The sequence below is a fragment of the Natator depressus genome, chromosome 1 (assembly GCF_965152275.1).
Source record: "Natator depressus isolate rNatDep1 chromosome 1, rNatDep2.hap1, whole genome shotgun sequence".
Lineage (NCBI taxonomy): Eukaryota > Metazoa > Chordata > Testudines > Cheloniidae > Natator > Natator depressus.
In genome coordinates, this window is record NC_134234.1 from 129607938 (window position 1) to 129630465 (window position 22528).

Sequence of the window (22528 nt, forward strand, 5' to 3'; positions counted from 1 at the left end):
CCCCTCAGGAGGCAGAAAAATGCAAGCTCTTTTCTTGCAAGAGGAGACATCTACGGAATGATCTGATTATACAGAATTTATGTTTTGCTCTCTGAGATCTTATATGGCTGCTCGAAAAATGTTGATGGACATTGGTTGATATTGATGTTAGTTCTTGTTTTTTTTTTTCTCTCTGGAGTTGAAGAGTTAAAGGGTTATTATCAATTTACTTCCTATTGCCTTAACTCATGGGAAAGGAACTTCAATGTAAAATTTATCATTTCATTAGTTTATATATATAAAATCATTGTTTTATTAGATGGTGCTTCTTTATGGACTAATGTATCAAGATTCTATTGGTAATAAGGGATTACTATATTAATGTTTGGGGCCCCAGGGGCTGTGAAGATCTCCAAGTTTCACCTGATCCAGCAGCCCCCTCTGGGTGTCAAGTGTGTGTTTGGGGGCTGTTTACACAGATTCTTCTTTTTTGAATGTATAGTACTAATGTGTATTTCTCTCTCCACTATCTTTTCCATGTTATTTTACTTATTTAATTTCTCTGCCACCATCCTGTTACTGTCCCATGCTAGGGAATTTCATTCCTACTCTTGTAGAATAGGTACTGGGAAGTGACACCCTACCCCTAGATTATATAACTTTTGCTGCCCAGCTACGCAAGAACTATATGGCACTCAGGAAATGTTGCTATTTCATTTATTCACAAAGTGACCTTATATTTTACCCAGTATATTTTAACAATGATGGCTCTGATAATTAAATGTGTCTCGTGGAATTTAAAGGATTTTAATAACCCCGTTCAAAGAGGGGAAAAAAATACTTAATGCTTTAAAAAAGAGAATGGTTTCAGAGTAACAGCCGTGTTAGTCTGTATTCGCAAAAAGAAAAGGAGGACTTGTGGCACCTTAGAGACTAACCAATTTATTTGAGCATGAGCTTTCGTGAGCTACAGCTCACTTCATCGGATGCATACTGTGGAAATTGCAGAAGACATTATATACACAGACACCATGAAACAATACCTCCTCCCACCCCACTCTCCTGCTGGTAATAGCTTATCTAAAGTGATCATCACTTGATGATCACTTTAGATAAGCTATTACCAGCAGGAGAGTGGGGTGGGAGGAGGTATTGTTTCATGGTGTCTGTGTATATAATGTCTTCTGCAATTTCCACAGTATGCATCCGATGAAGTGAGCTGTAGCTCACGAAAGCTCATGCTCAAATAAATTGGTTAGTCTCTAAGGTGCCACAAGTCCTCTTTTTCTTTTTGAAAAAAGAGAATGTTGCCTTTGTTATGCTCCAGGAGACACATCTGACAGAACATGAAGCTTGTAAACTGAATAAAGCTTGGGTAGGCTTCTCAGTTTCTGGTTTGCTTTTATTCTAAAACTAAGGCTGTTGTCATACTAATACTCAAAAGTTTAATATTTATATTCTGAGGATAATATCTGACATGAGGTCAGATTTGCTGTTCTCATGGATGAAATTGGCAATTCTAAAATCATCTTTGCCAATCTCCACAGGACAAAGCAGGATGATCCCAAATATTTTCATGAGTGTAAATGACATGGGCCTCCATCCTATTATTATAGTTGGAGACTTTAATGAAACTCTAGATCTAGTCCTTGATAAATCTTATAAAACCACTAATACTTATCAGGTACTTCATACATACATGGTTGATTTAGGCTGATTTAGAAGATGTCAGGAGACTGGGCAATCCTATAGCCAAAGACTATAGGGTTTTGTTTTTTTCTTCAGCTCATCCAACAAATTCAATATTGGACTATTTCTTAGTGGCACAAGATGATTAATTCTGTCACTGATTGTGGTATTTGTACTATTATTATATATGACAGTGTTCCTATACATATGTCTTTCTTATGGAGGGAGACATCAAATATTTCAAAATAAATACCCAATAGCTGAACCAATCCGCTGAACACTAGGGTTATGTAACAATTATTTCATTCTAGACATGTTTCATCTTACTGGACTTGAGAATGTGGCACAGATGTTGTCACAGCCACAAAAAGTGCCAGCAGCCCTGAAAAATTATATAAATTCCTGAAGAGAGATAAATTTGACTATGGAGTTGATCAGCTAACTATTCTCTACTGCTTGCACGACAATTCACATTTCTTTGTTGAGGGCTGCAGTTTAGCCTTGAAAACAGTTACTTGTGAGGGTTACAGTAACCTTTTGAACAAGGTTGATTATACTTTTTGCTGCTATAAAGATGCCAATTATTTTAGTTTCTTCTGCAACAGAATGTAAAAAGTACTCCAGGCTTTCGCTGTCCTTGTCATAGAATTCTTAGGGCTCTTTCTGCCAACAAACCAACCAGGAATAGTAGGTTATACATGCAAGCGCCGGGGAGGGGCAGAAGTGTAGGCTGCAGAAAATAGGAGGCTCCAAATATCTAAAATGTGGTCATTTTCCATGTGGGTATTTAGAGCCATATGTTCCTGGGGCTAGCACACTATGGAGTGAAGAAACATGTTAGAACTTACTACAGGTCCTGCCTGAAAATGCCATGCAAAAGCCAAAACTTCATGGTTAATATGTTACATCTCTACACAATTACAGCTTCAAATTGCATCCAGGCAGAATATTTGCCTCAGACTAACAAAATCCAAACAAATAATTGAGGTGTGGTGTAAAGCAGCATGAATGTAGTCAGAGAAAAGTCAACATGTTACATTTGCTACCCCAGGGGGGAAAAAAACCATTTACTTCAGAACACAGAACAAGTTACTACTGTTCTGGCCACTAGTAGTTTGCTACTGACAGACATCTGCACCTTGATGAGATGGCATGACTTTTAGACCTAGTCTACATTGAAAAAGATTTGTTGGGACAACTATAGCCACACAGAAAAATCCTAACGTAGATGCAGTTATACCAGCAAAAAAGTGCCCGTGCCAGTATAATTTATACCAGTTCAGCAAGTAAAATAAGCTAGACCAGCACTTTCATGCCCGTATAACTACATCTGCATGAAGAAAATTTGCTGGTATAGAAATGTTGCAAAAAAACCAAAAGCAAACACACACACACACACAACACTGTAATACTGGCAAAAGTTTCTAGTGTATACCTTGGCCTTAGTCTCATGTTAGTGGATGTTCAATCACACAAGGGACACCTCCAAAGCATCAAGACCTTCGTATAGTTATAATGAACAACATCACTTCTCCAGTAGTTAAATTAATTGAGAACTTTTGACTATTGTCTGTTTATCCATCTGTCTAGGTATATATAGCCCTCATTACAATAGACTCTGTGCACATCTATAGATCCAAGGTATCCAACACAACAGCATATCTCCTCTTATAGTACACATAGCAATTTATGCTAAAAGAAAAACAGAAAAAAGTCATCTTCTCTTTATTTTTTTAATTTAAACTTTCTTATGGGTGAACTCAAAAGGTGTCAGAACTAGAAAATGAACTCTTATTTATTCACAGAATGGTGAGGATGGGCAGTGGCTTTGAAAACTATCAATATGCCTCAACCCTGACAGGCAGTAATAACGTATTCATTCAGTCCTCATGCCCTTTCACTCTGATTTATTTACCAAAATTGCCAACAATAGTACATGCCCTTGTTAACTGTGACCATGTTGGTCGCTGCTGGTCTTTATTAAGCTATACTTATTCCAGACCAGAGTCCAAAAATTAAAAGCTACATTAGCAATGGCCCATATCAGCTATTTCTTTTATACAACGACCTTTACGTTATATAGAACACTCCAGAGTCCATTGGTAAAACGCTGCATGAGTTACACATGCAAAAGCCCCATTTACTCTAAAGGGAGTCAGAAAAGAACATTAATTAACATGCCCCTTTTCATAGCATTTTATTAAACTTCCTAATGTGTTTTGTAAAATTACAATTAAAGTTAAGGAGGACTTGTGGCACCTTAGAAACAAACAAATTTATTTGAGCATAAGTTTTCGTGAGCTACAGCTCACTTCATCGGATGCATGCATAATTAAAGTTAATTCATCTTCAGAAAATAGTATAACAATTGAGAGTTTGTAGTAGGTTGTGTTGGGATAAGCCAGTGCTGCTACTTATTGACTTTGGACCAGGGGCCAAATTCCAGCTTGGGTGACATCGCCAAGAGCCACACTAGTCAGTGGGGGTAAATGGAAGCATGACATCCTCTCTCTCGTTTTCTCAATTGACCCTCATTCTTCCATCTATCTTTCATTCCAATTTTTAAATTCCATTTCTCCTCCTCGTGGAGGCTTTTTCTCCTATTCCTCAGAGCATGTCTGTATTTCCATTATTCCTACCAAAGTTACCATCACAGATGAGACATCTTCCTTTTCCCTGTCCCCATTCCTCAATGTTCTCACACCTCTTCCCTTCATTTCTCTAATCAGGTTTAGCCCACCATATGCAGAAGAGAGGCTCTATTCCAACCTCTGAAACTAAACCTGTTCAGGAACTCTTCATGCATTTAACATGTTAGCTCTACATTTACTCTTTTAGCTCACGGGGGAAAGGGATGCCATTTCTGTTGTCTGCTGAAAGCTGCTGAGCTGTGGCTAGGAAGGATCTGGACTGAGCAGTTTACCTGTGTGGTATACAATGAGTGTCAAAGTGGCAAGTAATAAAAAAGTACATAGTGAGACATTGAGTAATAGCCAATTACTGTGACCATAATTGCTTGATTATGTCTCCATGTAACATGCTGAATATTTGCCCCACCTTCTTCATTGGAGTTCTGATGCCTTCAGAATGCTGACGCTCAGAGGACATACAGAAATAGAAAAGTATATGGTTCTTGAAGTGTGCTGCATCAAACATCACTAAAGATTTGTGTCACCTATTTCCAAAATGAACAAAAAGTCTGTCTATCTTAGGGATTTATACTGCCATGCATCACCACGTGAGTGCCTTCTATATAAAAGCAAATAGAAACAACAAAGTCTCTAGTTGAGTTCATGAAATTGCTAGCACTTCCCCTCTTCAGAGTAAAAAGTCTGCTTGACATTTATGTTTTTGATGGTGCCAGAGACTTTGTGATCCCTGCTAGCAGGTGGAAGGGCATGCACAGAGAAGCAAAACTAAGTCAAATTACTGGTGCTATAATTGCTTGAACACAACCAACAAAATTATGTGATACTGTCTGTCCAGCAAATGCAGGAATATATTCCCTATGAAAATAACAAATATTGAGACTACTTGCAACAGCATATGTTGAGATGTCAGTTCTTTCATATTTGACATTCAGTATCATGTGGTCAGGAGAACTTCAGTTCTCTTACTAGCAGTGTTGAAAGAACCCGAAAGGATGTTCATTAATTCTGAGACCCCCTTGCAGATAAAAGAATAATGGCATCATTAACCTTTAATCTATGTAATAACTTCATTCAAACCTGGGCCATTCCTTAAGCTAATGACTAAATGCAGACAACCCACCCGTTGAAAATCTACAACAAAAACATTAAGAAGATTGGGTTGCATTCCATGTGTAGCCAAGATGAGGGTGAGATGGAGGAAATGAATACTAACCTTTAGAGGAGCGGAAGTGCTTACTGGGTGCTGTGAAGCCTCTTGTCCCATGCACATTAACGGCAGCCACTCGGAACTGGTACCACCTGCTGGGTCTTATGTCAGACAGTTGTACTCTCTCTTCTGTAGTCTGGTGGGAAAAATGTCATAACACACTGACTCCTTTTATTCTGAAATGTTAATCTTACTGTATCACATCTTCTGACATATACTAGCTTATTCAGCAGGGTTTTTGAGGTTGGGGACACTGGAGAAATTGTTTTAAGTACACATAAAATTGTGAAATCATAAGTGCCGGCAGATTCCAACTACTGGACATTACTCTGGCAGCCCACCTTAGTCGTGAACTGCAACACATCTACAATTCTTAGCAAAGGCTTCTGACCATGCTAAACTGTACAAAACAGTGTGGATTTTTATTATTATTTTTTTAAAATATCCCTCAAAAAATCAGCTTAAGTGACAAAGCTTACTTTCACTTGTGACTTAAGTGGGCAAGATTCTGGTCTCCCCTACACCTGTATACATTCAGGAGAACTGGATGGAAATGTTTTCCAATTATAATTACTGTGGAAATCAGTTCAGGGGGAGGAAATCTCTATAAGGATCTCCTTGCAGAGACAGAGCAAGGATTTGTTTCCAGCAGAATACGCTTTAAGGCCTATCCAAAAACACTACAGATCCTTAGGAATGCATAGGAGGCAGAGCCTTCTCTCTGTGTGGAAATGTGGCCATCCACCTGGTTCCTGAAAGTGAGGCTCCACTGTAACCATCCTGGATATGGCTGCATCCTGGACCCATTTTTAAAGAGGATCTTCACAGAATCACAGATTATAAAGTCAGAAGGGTCTAGTCTGACCTCCTGCATAACACAAACCATAGAAATTCCTTGAATTAATTCTTGTTTAAATAGACCATATCCTTTAGAAAAACATCCAATCTTGATTTAAAAATTTCCAGTGATGGAGTACTCACCACAACCCTTGATAAGTTGTTCAAATGATTAATTACCCTTAAAATATACCTTTACTCTTAAAAAGCTTGCACCTTATTTCAAGTCTAGCTTCAACTTCCAGTCATTGGATCTTGTTATATCTTTGTCTGTTAGAGTGAAGAGACCAGAACTGGACTCAGTATTCCAGCAGCGGTCACACCAGTGCCAAATACATGGGTAAAATAACCTCTCTATTCATACTAAAGATTCCCCTATTTATTCATCCAAGGATTTATTCATCCATTTATTCATTCCCCTATTTATTCCCCTATTTATTCATCCATCCTTTTGGCCACAGTATAGCACGGGAAGCTCATGTTCAGCTGATCACAAACCATGACACCCAAGTCTCTTTCAGAGTCACTCTTTCCCTGGATTGAGTCCCCCACCATGTAAGTATGGCCTGCATTCTCTATGCCTAGATCTATAAGTTTCCATTGGACCGTACTGAAACACATATTGTTTGCTTGTACCCAACTTACCAAACAGTATGTATTGCTCTGTGTCAGTGACCTCTCCTCTTCATTATTTACCACTCGGCTCCACCAATCTTTGTGTTATCTGCAAACTCTGTTATGGGTTTTTTTCCAGGTCATTGATAAAAATGTTAAAGAGTGGAGGGCCAAGAAGTGATCCCTATGAGATTCACCTAGAAACACACCCATTCAATGATGATTCCTTGTTTACATTCACATTTTTAGACCTATCATTTGGCCAGTTTTTAATCCACTTAATGCATGCTGTTTTGAATTTGTATCATTCTAGTTTCTTAATCAAAATGTGTGGTGTCAAATAAAATACCTTGTAGAAATCTTACATCAACACTGTTGCCTTTGTCAACCAAACTCGTAATCTAATTTAAAAAAAGGGGTATAAAATTAGTTTGACAAGATCTATTTCCCATTAATCTATCTTCCCAGTATCAGATCCATTGCTGAGTTGCTGTGAAACCTGGGATATCAAGTGCCCCAGAGGAGGTAAAGTCTGTGTGTGTTTGCTCCATGTCTCCTCAAGCTTCATAGATTCCGAGGCCAGAGGGGAACATTGTGATCATCTGGTCTGGGCTCCTGTGTAACACAGGCCAAATAACTTCCCCCAAAATAACTACTAGAGTAGCGGTTTTCAAACTTTTTGAGGCGAGCTCCCCCTCCCCGCTTTGAGTTAAAATTTTTAGTTGCATCCCTCTCCCCCCCCCCCCCAACCCAGACAAAATTAGACACAATACCTTCCCTTCCCAACTCGGGTTTTCAGAGTGTAAGAAGGTGCGTGTGACGGTCTCTGGGGACGGAGCCAGAGCTGGGTGTGGATGCTGCCAGGAGCAGAAATAGGTGCGGCCACAGCAGATGTTGACACCTACAGGCTGGGTGGCCCGCTGAGTAAGTCAGGGGGTGCAGATGGTGCTCCCGTCCCACCGTGCAGGGCTTGTCCCAGTCCTGCCTGGGATTGCCGCATGCCCCACAGTTTGAAAACCTGTGTCCTAGAGCAGATCTTTTAGAAAAACTTTCAGTCTTGATTTAAAAATTGTCTGTGATAGAGAATCCACCACGACTCTTGGTAAATTGTCCTAGTGGTTAACTACACTCACTGTTTAAAATGAATGCTTTATTTCCAGTCTGAATTTGTCTAGCTTCAAATTGCAGCCATTAGATGGTATTATACCTTTTTCTGTTCGAATGAAGGGCCCATTATTACATATTTATTCCTCATGTCAATACTATATAAGGAATAAATGAACCAGTTGTGCTGCACACTGCCTCATATAGATACTCCTGATACCTGTGAATGTCCCAGGCCTAGTGAGCCAGCCTGAACTTTTGAGAGATGCTCTGTCTATCCAGCAAAATTATTTTTAGATCACTGATCACTTAAGTTTTCAGGTGGTGCCTGCACTTAAGGTGTCTACCTGTAACCAGACCTGGTAAGAGGCTACGGTCAGAGAAATTGAGATATTTGATGTTGGGGGTGCGGAGCGGGCTGTCTTCTCTCCTCTCTTGCCTTATTGTTTGCCTCTCCAGTCTCTGTTTTAAGCTATTGTGGTTGTGGTACACTCCAGGCCCAGCCAGCTGCTGCTGCTGCCAGCTTTTTCCTCCATCTGCACAAATCTAGGACTCCCTTATTAGCTACTGCAGCCTATGAGGGGGCTACAGACCTTTCCCTTCATAGTCTTCCTTTGCATCTTCGTCCCTCCATGATCTGCTTCTTTATTATGTAGAGAGGGACTGAATTATTCAATCAAATGAGCACCTTGAGGGCTCGAACATAGTTGAACCAGCCTTTAATATTATCTTAATTTTATAGAGCCCAAAGGTATGCCATTATTTCACAGGAGACAGAAAGACAGTTACTGACCCAAAAAGCTTAGAATCTAAATAGTGGCACAGAGAATGGCAGTAACAGTAGGAAAGAGATGCGGATTACAATCAGTGGAAATCAGTGGGTTATTCAAGATTTACACTGGTGTAACTGGGATCAGAGATTGGACCACTGTCTGTAGAGGTAATACATTAGTGGCAATACTGTTGAGTATTAATACCGTAATAAATACCGTTTATTTTTTAAACGTTCTGGTGAATTGAGTGGTCATAATAAGACAGTCATAGTACAGGCAGACATAACACAAAATTTCTCTGTTTCTCAGCCAAGACTTCCTGGCCCTGATCAGTAACAGTCCTGCTATTCCAACCTAGAAATGTTGGAAACAAAGACTACACAGTGATGGCACAATTAGTATTAATTATGAGAAAGAGAGAAACTGTGTCTAGGTTGAGACTGCCAACCTCATTCTAATTTGTGACCTGACCGCAGACCTACTCCTCTTCCCATTGGTTTCAGTGGCAAAACTCCTATTAGGTGGTCTGTTGCAAATTATATACAGTGCATGTAACTGGAGCTCGAGAGGTGTGATGTTGGAGCACTAAACCACTGAACCACTCAGCAACCATTCACCATTTCAACAAACTTTAACAAAATGTTAAATGCTTATGGGATATTTTATATCCATTTAATGGTAAGTTGCATTTAAAAAAAAATAATCATGTTAACTGTGTTTGGAGCCCAGATCATAATATTCAGCATCATTTTACCAGATGTCCTAAATATTAGGTAAATAAAATAGTGTGCAGTACAATATTAAATACTGTTTGGCTGAACTTCATTACACACCTGCAACACTGCCAGTGTATATGAGAGACCAACAAAAAATGATCCTAACGCTATTATATTATATTGGAGCTGTCACCCCTTAACATTCTCTTTGTGAAACTAACTAGACTGATCTCCTTGAGTCTATCCTATAAAGCATGTTTGCTACTCAGATGGTATTATTCTGCAATACCTAAGTGCAGGTGGTTAAGTTGTGAAAATGAGTAGTATAAGGTACCTTAGCACATTTATGTATAATATATTCTATATGGTAATTGATCCCTGAGCATCACTTTGGTGTATTGTGTCAATCTTCTACACATCTGAAATATATTTTTCCAAAAAATATGTCCTATTATACTGTGGCAGTTTTAGAATGGTACTAGGGAAAAGATATTAAAAATATTAAAGAAAATAAAGCTCCTACATTAGTGCAATGATCAATTTGCATATGTTAAATAATGTAATTCAACTTTGGTTTTTTGTTTGTTTGTTACGCACATTGTGTGCTAATGGTTTGCAAAATGTCTTTTTTTTTTGAAGAGCAGTTTTAAAAAAAATTAGTATCACACAAAACCATATGCAAAAGCAGACAACCTACATTTACAAAATTATCTTTTGCACAATTAAACTAAGAATACACACAAGGGAACAAGATACAATATATACAAATTGACTGTCATGCTGAGTCTTTCTACAACAGGCTAGAGCAAATGTTGGGGAACCCAAACCCTAGAGAAACATAGCTCAGAACTGATAGACCCTCCATTACCCTTGGTCCGCCAGTAAAAAACATGAAAAGAGATTTTTAATTAGCCAGAAGAAATATTGTAAAACTGTTTGTAATAATGTGGAAGCAGTTATCCAATACATTTTACTGCCACAAGCACACACAGGTCCGGATCCTTGGCTATGGCCTCAGTGACCTTCCATGTGCATTGAGCATATCTTCCTCACCCCATCAAGCCTGAGCTCCAAAAAGGATACCTCAACAAGCAGCAGCACCCACCACAACTTTCGACTAGAGGAAGACGTGCTGGGCTGGGAGCCAGGAAGAAACCATGAATTCTGAGCTTTTCCACTGACTTGTGTAAATAACTCTGTTCAGGTTTCAGAGTAGCAGCCGTGTTAGTCTGTATTCGCAAAAAGAAAAGGAGTACTTGTGGCACCTTAGAGACTAACCAATTTATTTGAGCATTAGCTTTCGTGAGCTACATCCGATGAAGTGAGCTGTAGCTCACGAAAGCTCATGCTCAAATAAATTGGTTAGTCTCTAAGGTGCCACAAGTTCTCCTCTTCTTTTAACTCTGTTCACTTCGTCACTTTGTCAGATTATTGATCAAGGCCTCACACCCCAAATTTAGGAGGCAGACAAATATAATTCCTTCATTTTATAGCTAGAGTAAGACTAGGGCTGCATATAATCACTTCAGGTAGGATTAGGAATCCAACCCTATCTCTAATAGACAAACCAAACTCTCATCTACTCAGCCACATTGCCTTTCAGAACAAACGAGTCAAATTTGTGTACTTGGCTATGCTCTCTATAACTACTAGCCCATGTTCACCTCCAGAGCCAGGCATTCTGACTCTCAATATTCCGCTGTGACCTAGCAAACAGTTGCACAAGCTACGTACAGTGTGGTCCACATAGTGATGATAGGCTGTGATCCTCTATCAGTTACTCTTCTAGTTCAAGTAGTAAAATTCTACGTTCTGTGTATGTGGAAGCGCTAGGATCTATATGCTTCCACATCATGGAATTTCTGTCTTTTGAGACTGTTAAGAGAAACCACATACACATACATACCTAGGACATTACATATCACAAACTACATTAAAAGAGCATTAATGGTATAAAGTCAAGCACTCAAAAATTAGGAAATGCCAGAATTAAGGTTGCCCAGTCAACCTTAATTCCATCCCCTCGTTCATATGCAATATGATACAGTCTTCAGTGACAAGTTCACACACTGTTTGTTCTACCGGACCCCTCTGTCATTCATTTTACAAGATAACAGGAAATGGAGCTGAGAGCTGTAAGAAGAGGAAGGAAGTTGCTTTGTTAAGGTACTATACTGGGATTGAGACAAGCTGGGTTCTATTCTCTGCCATAGACGTCTCCTGGGATACGGGGCAAGGCTCTGTGATCGTGGCATGTGCACAGGCAGTGTTCATTCTGGCACTTACTAATTTTTTGGTGCTTGACTTTACAGGCCCAATGTTCTTTTAATGTAGCTTATTTGTATGTAACCTCAATAGAGAATGAACTCAGGTCATTACAGAACTTAAACGCCTGGCTCTACTTTGTGGACTTTATTTTTTCTCCCCTCCTTGCTACCTGCTGCAAAGACATTTCAAAGCTCTTTTTAACATCCACGTTTTGCTTTCCTTGTCAGCAAGGATGTGGCTGCAGCGGTTCAGATAAACTGCTGGAGTTCTGCCATACAGGCGGGCTGTCACCATGTTAAGAAACTGACTGAAACTGGGAAGGAACTAAGTGAAAATTTATTCTCTGTTGGGTGCTTCTCATTAAAAAGCACTTGTATATGAATTTTACATATACAGTATGGATTGCTATAAGAAATAAGAGCATGACAGCATAGAGTTTGCTGAACTGGTAGGTAAATGCCAGAGAAACTACAATTTAAAATAAGCAGACCAACAAATGTATGTTTTATTCTTTCTTCCACTTTGTTTTTTATTTTATTTTTAAAGACAATTGGCTTTAATACCAACTAATTTTCTACTGTTTTGATTAGACCCAAACTCTATCACTGTATGTTATTTATGGGCCCTGCTGATTTCAGAAAAGGCTGGGTCTGTCATATGCATTCAGTGGCAAAATTTGGTACCTAAGCCTGAATTTTCAAAAGTGACTCATAGATTGGATACCTTTGTTTTTAAATGCCAAACTTGACACATCTTAAAAGGATTGGATTTCTAGACAATGCTGACCATACGCCCCCTGAAAATTAGAAGCCTGTTGGGCATCTCAAGATGAACACTTAAATATTGAGCAACCCAAAATTACTCATCATTTTTGAAAATATAGATTGAAAAGTGTTTTTTTAGGAGAAGTTTTTACATCTTCGCTGGTATACTCATACTAACAGCTTTTTCACCACCTTGTCACCTTCCACTAGTATAAAGAGCTAAAACTGTAGCATTTGGTATTATTATATTAATACTACAAGTAATATGGCTGAGGAAAATGAAGTTACTCTCCCATGAAAAAAACTTGACAGAAAACCATGACTTACGGTGCATAGAGAATTACAATGGGACTCAGGAAACCTGGCTTCTCTTCCCAGTTTGCCTCTAGCATGCTAGGTGACCATGGGCAAGTCACTTAAACTCTCTGTGCCTCCATCTCCCCACCAGTAAAATGGGACTAATGGTGTTGATCTCTTTTGTAAAAGCACTTTGAGGTCTACTCATAAAATTGATATACAAGAGCTAGGGATTATTATACAAATGACTGACCTGTGCCACCATTTGCCAGCTGGTAGCATCATCCTCACTGGGATGGATTCCATAATTCCATCTCCTCTGCACCACATAGATCACAGGCTCAATTGAAATATTGAATTTTGAAGACCACTTAACCTCCAGTTGTCCAGACTGAAGTTCTGTGAATCTTAATTCTTTCCTGGGTTTCAATGGAACACCTGAAATAGGAGCGTACAGACAGAATGTTAAGACGTTTACAAAATGGGGTGTGTATGTGGAAGCAAATGTAGGGGGTGTTGTGGGACAATTAAGAGGAAAATGGCTGGACAGACTGAAAAAAAGTTAAGGGATTTAACATGCATGAGGAGCGGAATTTTCCAAAGTGTTCAGAGTTAACTTAACTCTGTTCCCACTAAACTCAATGGTAAAACTCATATTGAAGTTAGTAAAGTTAATGCCGAGTGCATTTGAAAAATCTCACCCTACTTCATTATTTCCTTTATCAACCACTACACTACAATCTACTGAAATTGCCTTTTAAAAGTTTACAGCAATCACTCATTATTATGGAGTATTATGTTCTCTCTGCAGTTTTGTCATCATGACTATAACACCTCTTTGCAACATTTATAACAGACTGGGGGAAGGAATTACTTTCTAGAGCTGGTCTCTTTTGATTCAATCAGCAAATCAAGTTGTTAGTTGCATTTCTGTGGATACTCTCTTGGAACTCATCCATTTCAGTATCTAGCATACTTACTTCAGATCATGACAAATAAAACTGCTGTGTTGACATTTAAACCCTCCTATCAATTTTGTCCTATGTATTTTAATTATGTTGTGACTTTAATAAGGTTCTGCACAGGTGCCAGGGTTCACTGTGTGGATTGGTGCCATACATTGTAATTTAAATACTTTAAATTTAAATGCTTCTACCCTAACTATTCATACACAGATGACTCCAAGAAATTACAAATAGTTTTAATATTAAGAGGTCAATACTTTTACATTAAACATGTATCAAATGAGGGGTGTAAAAACAGCCAAACATTAGTCCCATTGTAGTCAGAGTTTTGCCACTGCCATCAATGGGGGAAGAATTTGGTTCAAAGAGCATATATAAATCAGGTCTCAGATGTTTTTTTCGCTCCATATCCATAACTGATATTACTGTATAATGGGAGCATCTGTGTCTTCTTTGCAAATCCAAAACTGCCAGTGTGTAAACATAAATTATCAGAATTTTGATCCACTTGTCTCTATTTACCAAAGATTTAAATGAGGAATATCTGAGGTTTAGTTGTTCCAACTCCTTTACTTCCTTAGATCAACAAACTGCCTTTTGCAGAGCTTTATAAACAGACCTTTCCCAATTACATAATCTGCTACAGTAAATAAAGACAAATATTGTAGTGTTGAAGAAACCTAAAAGCATCATGAGGAAAATTCAGCATTCAAATCCTGTTACCACATAGGTTTAAATCCTGGATATCATTCAACAGCCAGAAGTCATAATCTAATGTAATGAGCATCATGAACTATGTCAGTTCATATGTCTACATTTTCAAATCCCTCTTTAATTATGATGTACAATAATCCTACTATTTGCATGTTAAAAAATCTTCCACCTGCTTTGCATTAGGGTCAGTTGGATTCACTTGATTGGAAGTAAGTCAACCTCTCTGGTGTATATAATTGTGTGCAGATGGATCTTAGCAGCACAAACAACTAACGCATAGCACAAGTGCATTTTAAAATCCTTTTGTGGAACCAGCATCATCAGTTTCATATCCAGATGTGTGAATGCAATCACTACTCAATGTGCTTTTTATTATGTAAATGCTCAGTCCCTTTAACCATTCTTGAACAAATTAGTCTTCCGAAATCCAGTGTTCCAGTGAGGAATTCAGCCCATGTCTTGTTTTATATGTGGAATACCAGAGTCCAGAAAATGTGTTATCAAAGGTGTTTTTCAACTAATACGTATGTATCCGTGCCATAAAAAGTCAATATATAAACATCAGACATAAGAAAGCATACTTTTAACTCAAATGTAAGAGTAACCCAATACCTGGGGGCTGGGGAGGAGGGGTTCAAAATATATGGATATTAAGTTTATGTATCATTGTGGGCCAGGGATTATATGTAATTTCATGTGGGAGAATGACCACAGCCCTGCAGGAACTAAGAATAATGGCGGGGGGGGGGGGTGATTAGGCAAATTAACTCACCTCCAACACCTGGAGATGCTTGCATATACCAGTTCAGACTGGATTCTCCAGAGACCAACAGACAAAAAAATGGACCTTTGGATAAACAGTCTGAGTTTAAACTAACTCAGCGCTTTCTTTCTAATCCAGCAAATGGACAAGACCTTCTGTCCAAAGTGGGGAAGGGTCAATCTTCAGGGAAGTGTTGGAAGGACTGGCACCTACCAGAGCCAAAGTTGGGGTGATCCCTTTTAAGTTTTTTAGCATGAGTGTAGGTTCTTCTATTGTTTTTAATGTTCTCTCTAATGCTTTCATCTTAAGAACAAATGTTCTTGCTTAGAGAGGGCAGTGTGGTAACTTACAACTGCTGGCCATTATGCTGCTCAGAAGCCTTAGAAGGCTAAGCAAAGTACAGATGTAGACTGCCCATGCAGGCAGTCTTGCTTGCTTGGAATAACACAGTGTGGGCAGGAAAATATACGGCTTGGAAATACCCTGGTCAGGAGGGAGAGAGACGTGAGTCTCTGCCTAAGACAGGTAACAGCTGGGATCTAGAAGCCTAAAAGTGGGTGCCCTTGCTGGACCATGGAGGGGAAATACAGCTGCAGCTGCCCTGAACTGACAGCATATTACATTAATTAAAAGTTGTCATTAGATTTTTCTATGTATTTCTGTGTATTACAAATCTCCAAAGCTTGATCAACAGTGAAATTATAGAAACTTGCACAGAGCTAGTCTACACTAGAAGTGCTACAGCAGCACAGTTGCACGGATGCAGCTATGCTGCTGTGGCACGACTGGAGAAAGCTCTCCCGTTGGCATAGAGTGTCCTCTCCCATTGGCATAATATATCCACCTCCATGAGAGGCGGTACCTATGTCAGCAGAAGCTCTCCTGCCGACACAGCACCATCCACTCTGGTGCTTAGGTCGATGTAACTTACTTTGCTCAGGGAGGGTGGTTTATTCACACCCCTGAGCAACATAAGTTATACTGACATAACCTATAATGCAGACAAGCCCATAGACTATTTTAGTTTCAATCTGAGTTCATTTTCTGGCTATGAGTGCTGTCAAAAAGATTAGCATGAGTATTGGATTTGTTCACTAGATCTTAGTCATGCTTGCCAATTTTGCTCTTCCTAGTGGCAGGGAGGTCATTTGCCCTTGGAGAAAATGAAAAGCAAGACTGCCCAGCTCCATCTTGTTCTTTGTTGTAGGAAGACAATTTCAAGGGCTAATGATCTGAATTCGTCAGCTGAGAAAGCAGAAGAGCATTGGTTCTGCCCTTCCTGTGTAACACATCTGTGTGCTTCCAAGCAAATACCTACTGAAGATAACTGATAAGATGTTGGAGCAGAATGTTAGTGCTACAAGTATATAATTAGACCAGACTTCTCCTTTTGCATTCATTCAGCATATCATATCCTATGTATGCTTCCCTACATACAGCCCTTTAATTTCACACACCCCCCCCGGCTCCACACATGCACCAATTATGAAATACATTTGAATGTCCTCAGTGAAACTTACTATATAACGTCACATTTGAGGTTTGATCCTCTAAACTTCTGCTCCCATGCAATACAGATACTGTATTACTTTAGCACCAATTTTGGGTCATTTGCATCAAAAAGAATACGAATGAGTTAATGAAATCATTCATTTTTAATAATCTTTTGCACATTAATATGTGATGTTATAATAATGTATTAAAGTCTTATAATTATATAAGGCCTGATTCACAGACCATTGAAACCAGTGGAAGTCTTTCCATTGACTTCAATGAGCTTTGGATTAAGCTCTTATTGGAGGTCATCCCAAAACACTTTACATACAGTGCCTTTGTGGGTTCCAGGTTTACTGTGCTTTGGTAACTTTCGGATCAAATTTGTTTTATTTATGTTAAGTAAATCAAAAGATTTTTCTAACTGCTAACGCTGTCTGGGTTTAGAAAGTCAAGCTAGAGAGACTTGGGTAGTGTGGGCTTGATTTGGTCCAGTTCTGTTGATAATGTCCTTGACAGGGCTAACAGAAGTATACACTGCTAGAATCTTATTTTCTCACTAAAGTAAGGAGAATTTACTTTTAATATATACACAAACCAAGTCTGTGGAGTGAGAAAGTGCCTTTTATACAGTTACTTTTCAGTGTTAGATTCACACTTTAAGAATATTTAAGTGAACAAAAGTTATTGTTAACAAATCAAACTCTGGAATCACTCTTAGAGCCAATCATTCCATAAGTTATAATACCTTATTGTTGCATGATGAGGAAAACTTTCCTCTACGAATTTCAATACTCCAATCAAAGCAAGTAAAAACATTTCAATAGAACTTGTTTCCTCAGCTTCTTCAAGCACTGAAATACTGCCTATTTGTATTTTTTAGTATTTTCTAACTGCTTTATCTGCAAGATATCAATGTCATTGATTCAGAATATAGCACTCATTTGCTCTCCAATTGGATTATCTCTCACTATGTACTTGGTAGTGCTACCCACTTGATTCTTATTAACAAAGATTATCTCTGATTTAAGTGATTTAAACTGTTTATCTTTAAATACTTTCATTGTTGAAATTGTTCTTCTCATCTGTGTAAAGTTAAGTGACACTCTACACAGATGGGCCAATTTGTTCCGCTTATGATTCAGATTCACTGTGGCCTCCTCTCTGTGATTCACTGACACCTTGTTAGGGATTCCACGAGGGAATTATAGAAGCGTAGGAGCGGAAGGGACCTCAGTAGGTCATCTAGTCCAGTCCCCTCCACTCAAGGCAGGACTACATAATAACTAGACCCGTAACTCTCAACCTTTCCAGGCTACTGAACCCCTTTCAGGAGTCTGATTTGTCTTGCGTACCCCAAGTTTCACCTCACTTAAAAACTACTTGCTTACAGAATCAGACATAAAAATACAAAAAAGTGTCACAGCACACTATTACTGAAAAATGGCTCTCTTTCTCATTGCTACCATAGAATTATAAAATAAATCAACTGGAATATAAATACTGTACTTACATTTCAGTGTCTAGCATATAGAGCAATTATAAACAAGTCATTGTCTGTATGAAATTTCAGTTTGTACTGACTTCGCCAGTGCTTTTTATGTAGCCTGTTGTAAAACAAGGCAAATATCTAGATGACTTGTACCCCTGGTTGAGAACTAGACCGTTCCTGACAGGTGTTTGTCTAACCTGTTCTTAAAAACCTCCAGTGACAGAACAATTTACAGTTACAATTATATCCTCACAATCACCTCTCACACACACACTTACTTCCCTATAAACTTAAAGGTCTTGTTTTTCAGGCAGCTTTATTACAGGCTAAAACACTTAGCACACTAAAAGTGCCTCCTAATGATCTCTACCTTTGTACAGATTTTTTGGTACTTGACATGTATGTCCACATCCATTGGAGCAGCACTTCTTCACCCCAGAACATTCACTGTCAGCCTCACAGCTTTCAACACAGGCAGCCGCAAAACCGCTGGCCTTCTCAGGTGCTGGGCAGTCTCCTTGCTTCACTGACAGGATGTATTTGAGGAATTCACAGCTAGTTAGGCATTCATAGTTCTTCTTGGGGAAAAGAGGCTAAAGGGAACATGAAACAATTGTACACGTCTTCAGTGGAAAAAAAATAATGCTGAAAGATTTCCAGAGATTTCTTTGGAAAGAAAAGTCAAATGCTCAGCTATTGCAAGACTATCCCTGAGGGTTTACATATCCATGTAGCTTTTAAACAAAGCTTGCAGAGTACAGAATGGTGAAATCCCTCAAACAAGACCACTGTCTTTTATGGAATTAAATTGTTTTTATATGCCAGCTTTTCCCGTTTTCTTCATATCAGCTGACTATGAAGTTGCTTCATGACAGATTGAAACCATTCACAAACCAGTCCTTTTTGGAACCATTCTGTATTTTTCCCTTGGTATTTCATGGCACTTTACCCATAGTATACTGCATAGCAGTGGTGCAGGAACGAGGGATGCTGGGAATGCTACCACACCCCTCCGCCTTGAAATAGTAATAACAAACACCAAATACATGGTTCCCATCATCAGCACCCCTACTATAAAAATAATTCCAGCACCCCCGGTGCATAGTGCCACCCCAAATTACACAGACAAAATTTAGTAGTAATATTTTCGTTTGGTTGTTGAATCACATTGACGTGAGGGGACTTACCAACATCTTTATGCTAATGTCATTTTTTTTTTTAAAGGAGAGATATTTTTCAATGATCAGTTCATTCTACTTATGTGAAAAATTAGGTTCCAGTTCTACGGAAAGCTACAAAATTTTAAAAGGCATGTGCCATCTTTGTTCCAATAATGGGCTTATGGAGTTCATTTAAAGTTGCTTCTAAAAGTATTATGAATTTTCTCAGAGAATGATTTTGGAGCCCTATTCTACAAACCCCTACTCTTGTGAGTAACTCTTCCTCACACAGCTAGTCCCACTGTTTCAGTGGATTCCTCACATAAGTAAGAAATGTTGAATCAGGCCCTTATTTCCCAGTAGAGACTTTGCAAACTTTGAAGCTAAATTTTTGCTTCCAAATGTTATCCTGAATAAAGAGAAATTGACAGATTTCCACTGCAAATGAGAATGGCCTGGGTTAATTCAATCAAAATGGCATCTTCTGCAGTGAGGTTGCGGGTGACAGTGAGTGTGTGTGTGAGAGAGAAGGAGGGAGAGGGTAATTTTAATCCTAAAACATCACAAATTTGCAGCTAGTTAATTAAAAAACTTTATAGCCCCTGGGAGGCATAATATGTCTTCAAGGCTTCTCTTCCGCACTCTGTTTCACAGCTCATTTTTCTGCTAGCTGCTAAATGTGCTGCTCTTCATTACTGGCCTTTGAGGTTCTAAATTTAGCTTCAATCATAAAATCACTAATCAAAAAGAGATGCTAGCACATTTTAAATACAATAGAGCAGTGTTCTACTAATGTTTTTCTTTTAAACCAAAATGTATGAATTCAGATTTGGAGATGTAAAGCCACAGTGAAGAGGGATGTATGAGATGTAAGTTATACCCACGTTATACTACTTTAGGTTTTGTCTACATGAGAAAGCTGCATGCGTTTAAACCATTTAAAGCTATGTCTACATTACAGACCTTATAATGGCACAGATGTACCGCTGCAGCTGCGCCACTCTAAGGTCTCCCGTGTGGCCGCTCTATGTAGCCGGGAGAGAGCTCTCCTGCCAGCATAATTAAACCCCCAATGAGTAATGGTAGCTATATCATCAGGAGAGCATTTCTCACCAACATAGCACTGTCCATACCAGCACTTTTGGTGGTGAAACTTATGTCGGTCAGGACTCAGAGGTGTGGTTTTTGACACCCCTGACCAACAAAAGTTTCACCGACAAAAGTGGTAGGGTAGAGTAGACAAAGCCTTAGTTTATGGAAATCTAAGGACTTGTTTACACAGGGAAGTTTTACCAGTTATGCTAACATTATATATGCATAGTTACACAGGTATAACCTGACCCCATGCAGACAAACTTATTCTGGTATAAAAATGCCTTTTTGAATTCAGTTTAAACCCCTTCCCAAGGGACATAAACTAAGCCCAAAAAAGGCATTCTTATTCCAGAATAAGAGCGGGAAGACAAGGAGAGGGAGGTTAAAGCGGTATAACTTTATCAGTTAAATTAACACATTAGATTAAACCAAAAACACTTCCCCATAAGACAAAACCAAAAGTCTTATCTATGCACAGATTTTTATTAATTTAATGGAAGGATGTTTTCAAACGGATTTAGTTAAATCAGTGCAAAGCCCTGTGTAAACATTCTTATTTTGGGTTAAATTCAGTTTAGTTTAAATCTGTAAGAAACTAATAAATAAATTGATATGAACCACTCTCAAACCAAGTACGATTATCTATACAACAGTTTGCACTGGTTTAACTAGTCTATGCTAGAAAGAAAGACTTTGCTGATTCAGTTATATGGGTATAGTTATAGTGGCAGAGCCCCCCCGTGGATACACACCTTATATTTGCCTAAGGTGCAAGCCAGTATAGCTAAACCAGTTCCCCAAACAATATGCACTATACTGGTAAAAGGACTCTTGACAGCATAGCTATGTTATTTGGAGGTGTGAATTTTTTCATTCCGTTGAACCAACATGGCTATTCAAGCAAAACTTTGTATCGTAGACCTGACCTGAGGGTTTGTCTACATACAGAGTTATTCCAGAATAGCAATTCCCAAAGAACTCTTCCTGATTCAGACATTCTGGTTCTAGAATAAGACCAACTTTCTCCAGTTTCACTTAATCCACTTTGGAAGGGGATTAACAAACCAGAAAAAAGGCTTTATTCTAGAATAAAAGTGTCCACACATGGAGTTAATCAGGAATAGTTAATATGTATTCCGTTCTCACTCTACCTTATTCCAGAATAATTTTCATGTGCAGATAAATCCTCAGTCTTGCTTCATCAACCCTAGAATTGTAAAGACTTCTAGCTCATATATTAGCTCATGTGTGTTTCAAACACACTTTTTTCCTATGTGTTTCAAACACACATGTGGCCTGAAGGGATGGAAGGGAGTGTAGCAGTAATAGCAACTAGCTAGAGGGATTTAACAGAACTTCTCATATCTGTAAAGTTAACTAAGCTTGTTCTAGATGGGAGACTCAAGTTTCAACTTGAGGAAAATGGTTGGTATAAAAAATTCAGTAACAAATTGTGAAAATAGTGTTGTTACTCAGATTTAATACTAAATTGTTACACTCATCCTCCCAAAATACAGGAGAATGTGCATATGTAGATTGTGTGTGTTAGCTGTCACCTTAAAGTGCAAACCTCCATAGTAGTACAAATGAAAGAGACAGCCAGAACAAAGTGAGAAAGAATGCCTCAGGGCTGACCTACCTCACAGAAACTTTGGCAATGGTTTTTCTTCAAGTCCCAAGATTCTTTGCAGGGCTCCAGGCACTGAGAGAAATCATGAAAAAGAGAAAAGGGACTAGTCAGTAAGAGGAAAAAGTAACATTCATAGCAGACCTTACGCCTTTATTGATTGTTTGACCCATACGAAGTTAATACGTTTCTTTAAACCACTTCTGAGGATAAGATTGTGTCATAGTCTCAGATCAAGGTCATTTTGAACCACTGTTAGATTATAGGAAATGTTTCCAATATTTCTCATTGTACTAGGCAGTATCTTTGGCTGTGTAT

General features: G+C 38.7%; 1 protein-coding gene across 2 annotated transcripts in view; it reads right to left on the reverse strand.

The window, feature by feature from the left end:
• Positions 1–22528, reverse strand: part of ANOS1 (anosmin 1) — a 176541-nt gene that overhangs the window by 53051 nt on the left and 100962 nt on the right. For both annotated transcript variants that reach the window (XM_074966423.1, XM_074966432.1), the window contains 4 exons: positions 22223–22285; positions 18699–18921; positions 13154–13338; positions 5533–5662 (listed from right to left, as the gene is read on the reverse strand). In XM_074966423.1, the coding sequence (XP_074822524.1) occupies positions 5533–5662; positions 13154–13338; positions 18699–18921; positions 22223–22285 (601 nt within the window). The remainder of the gene's footprint in view (positions 1–5532; positions 5663–13153; positions 13339–18698; positions 18922–22222; positions 22286–22528) is intronic.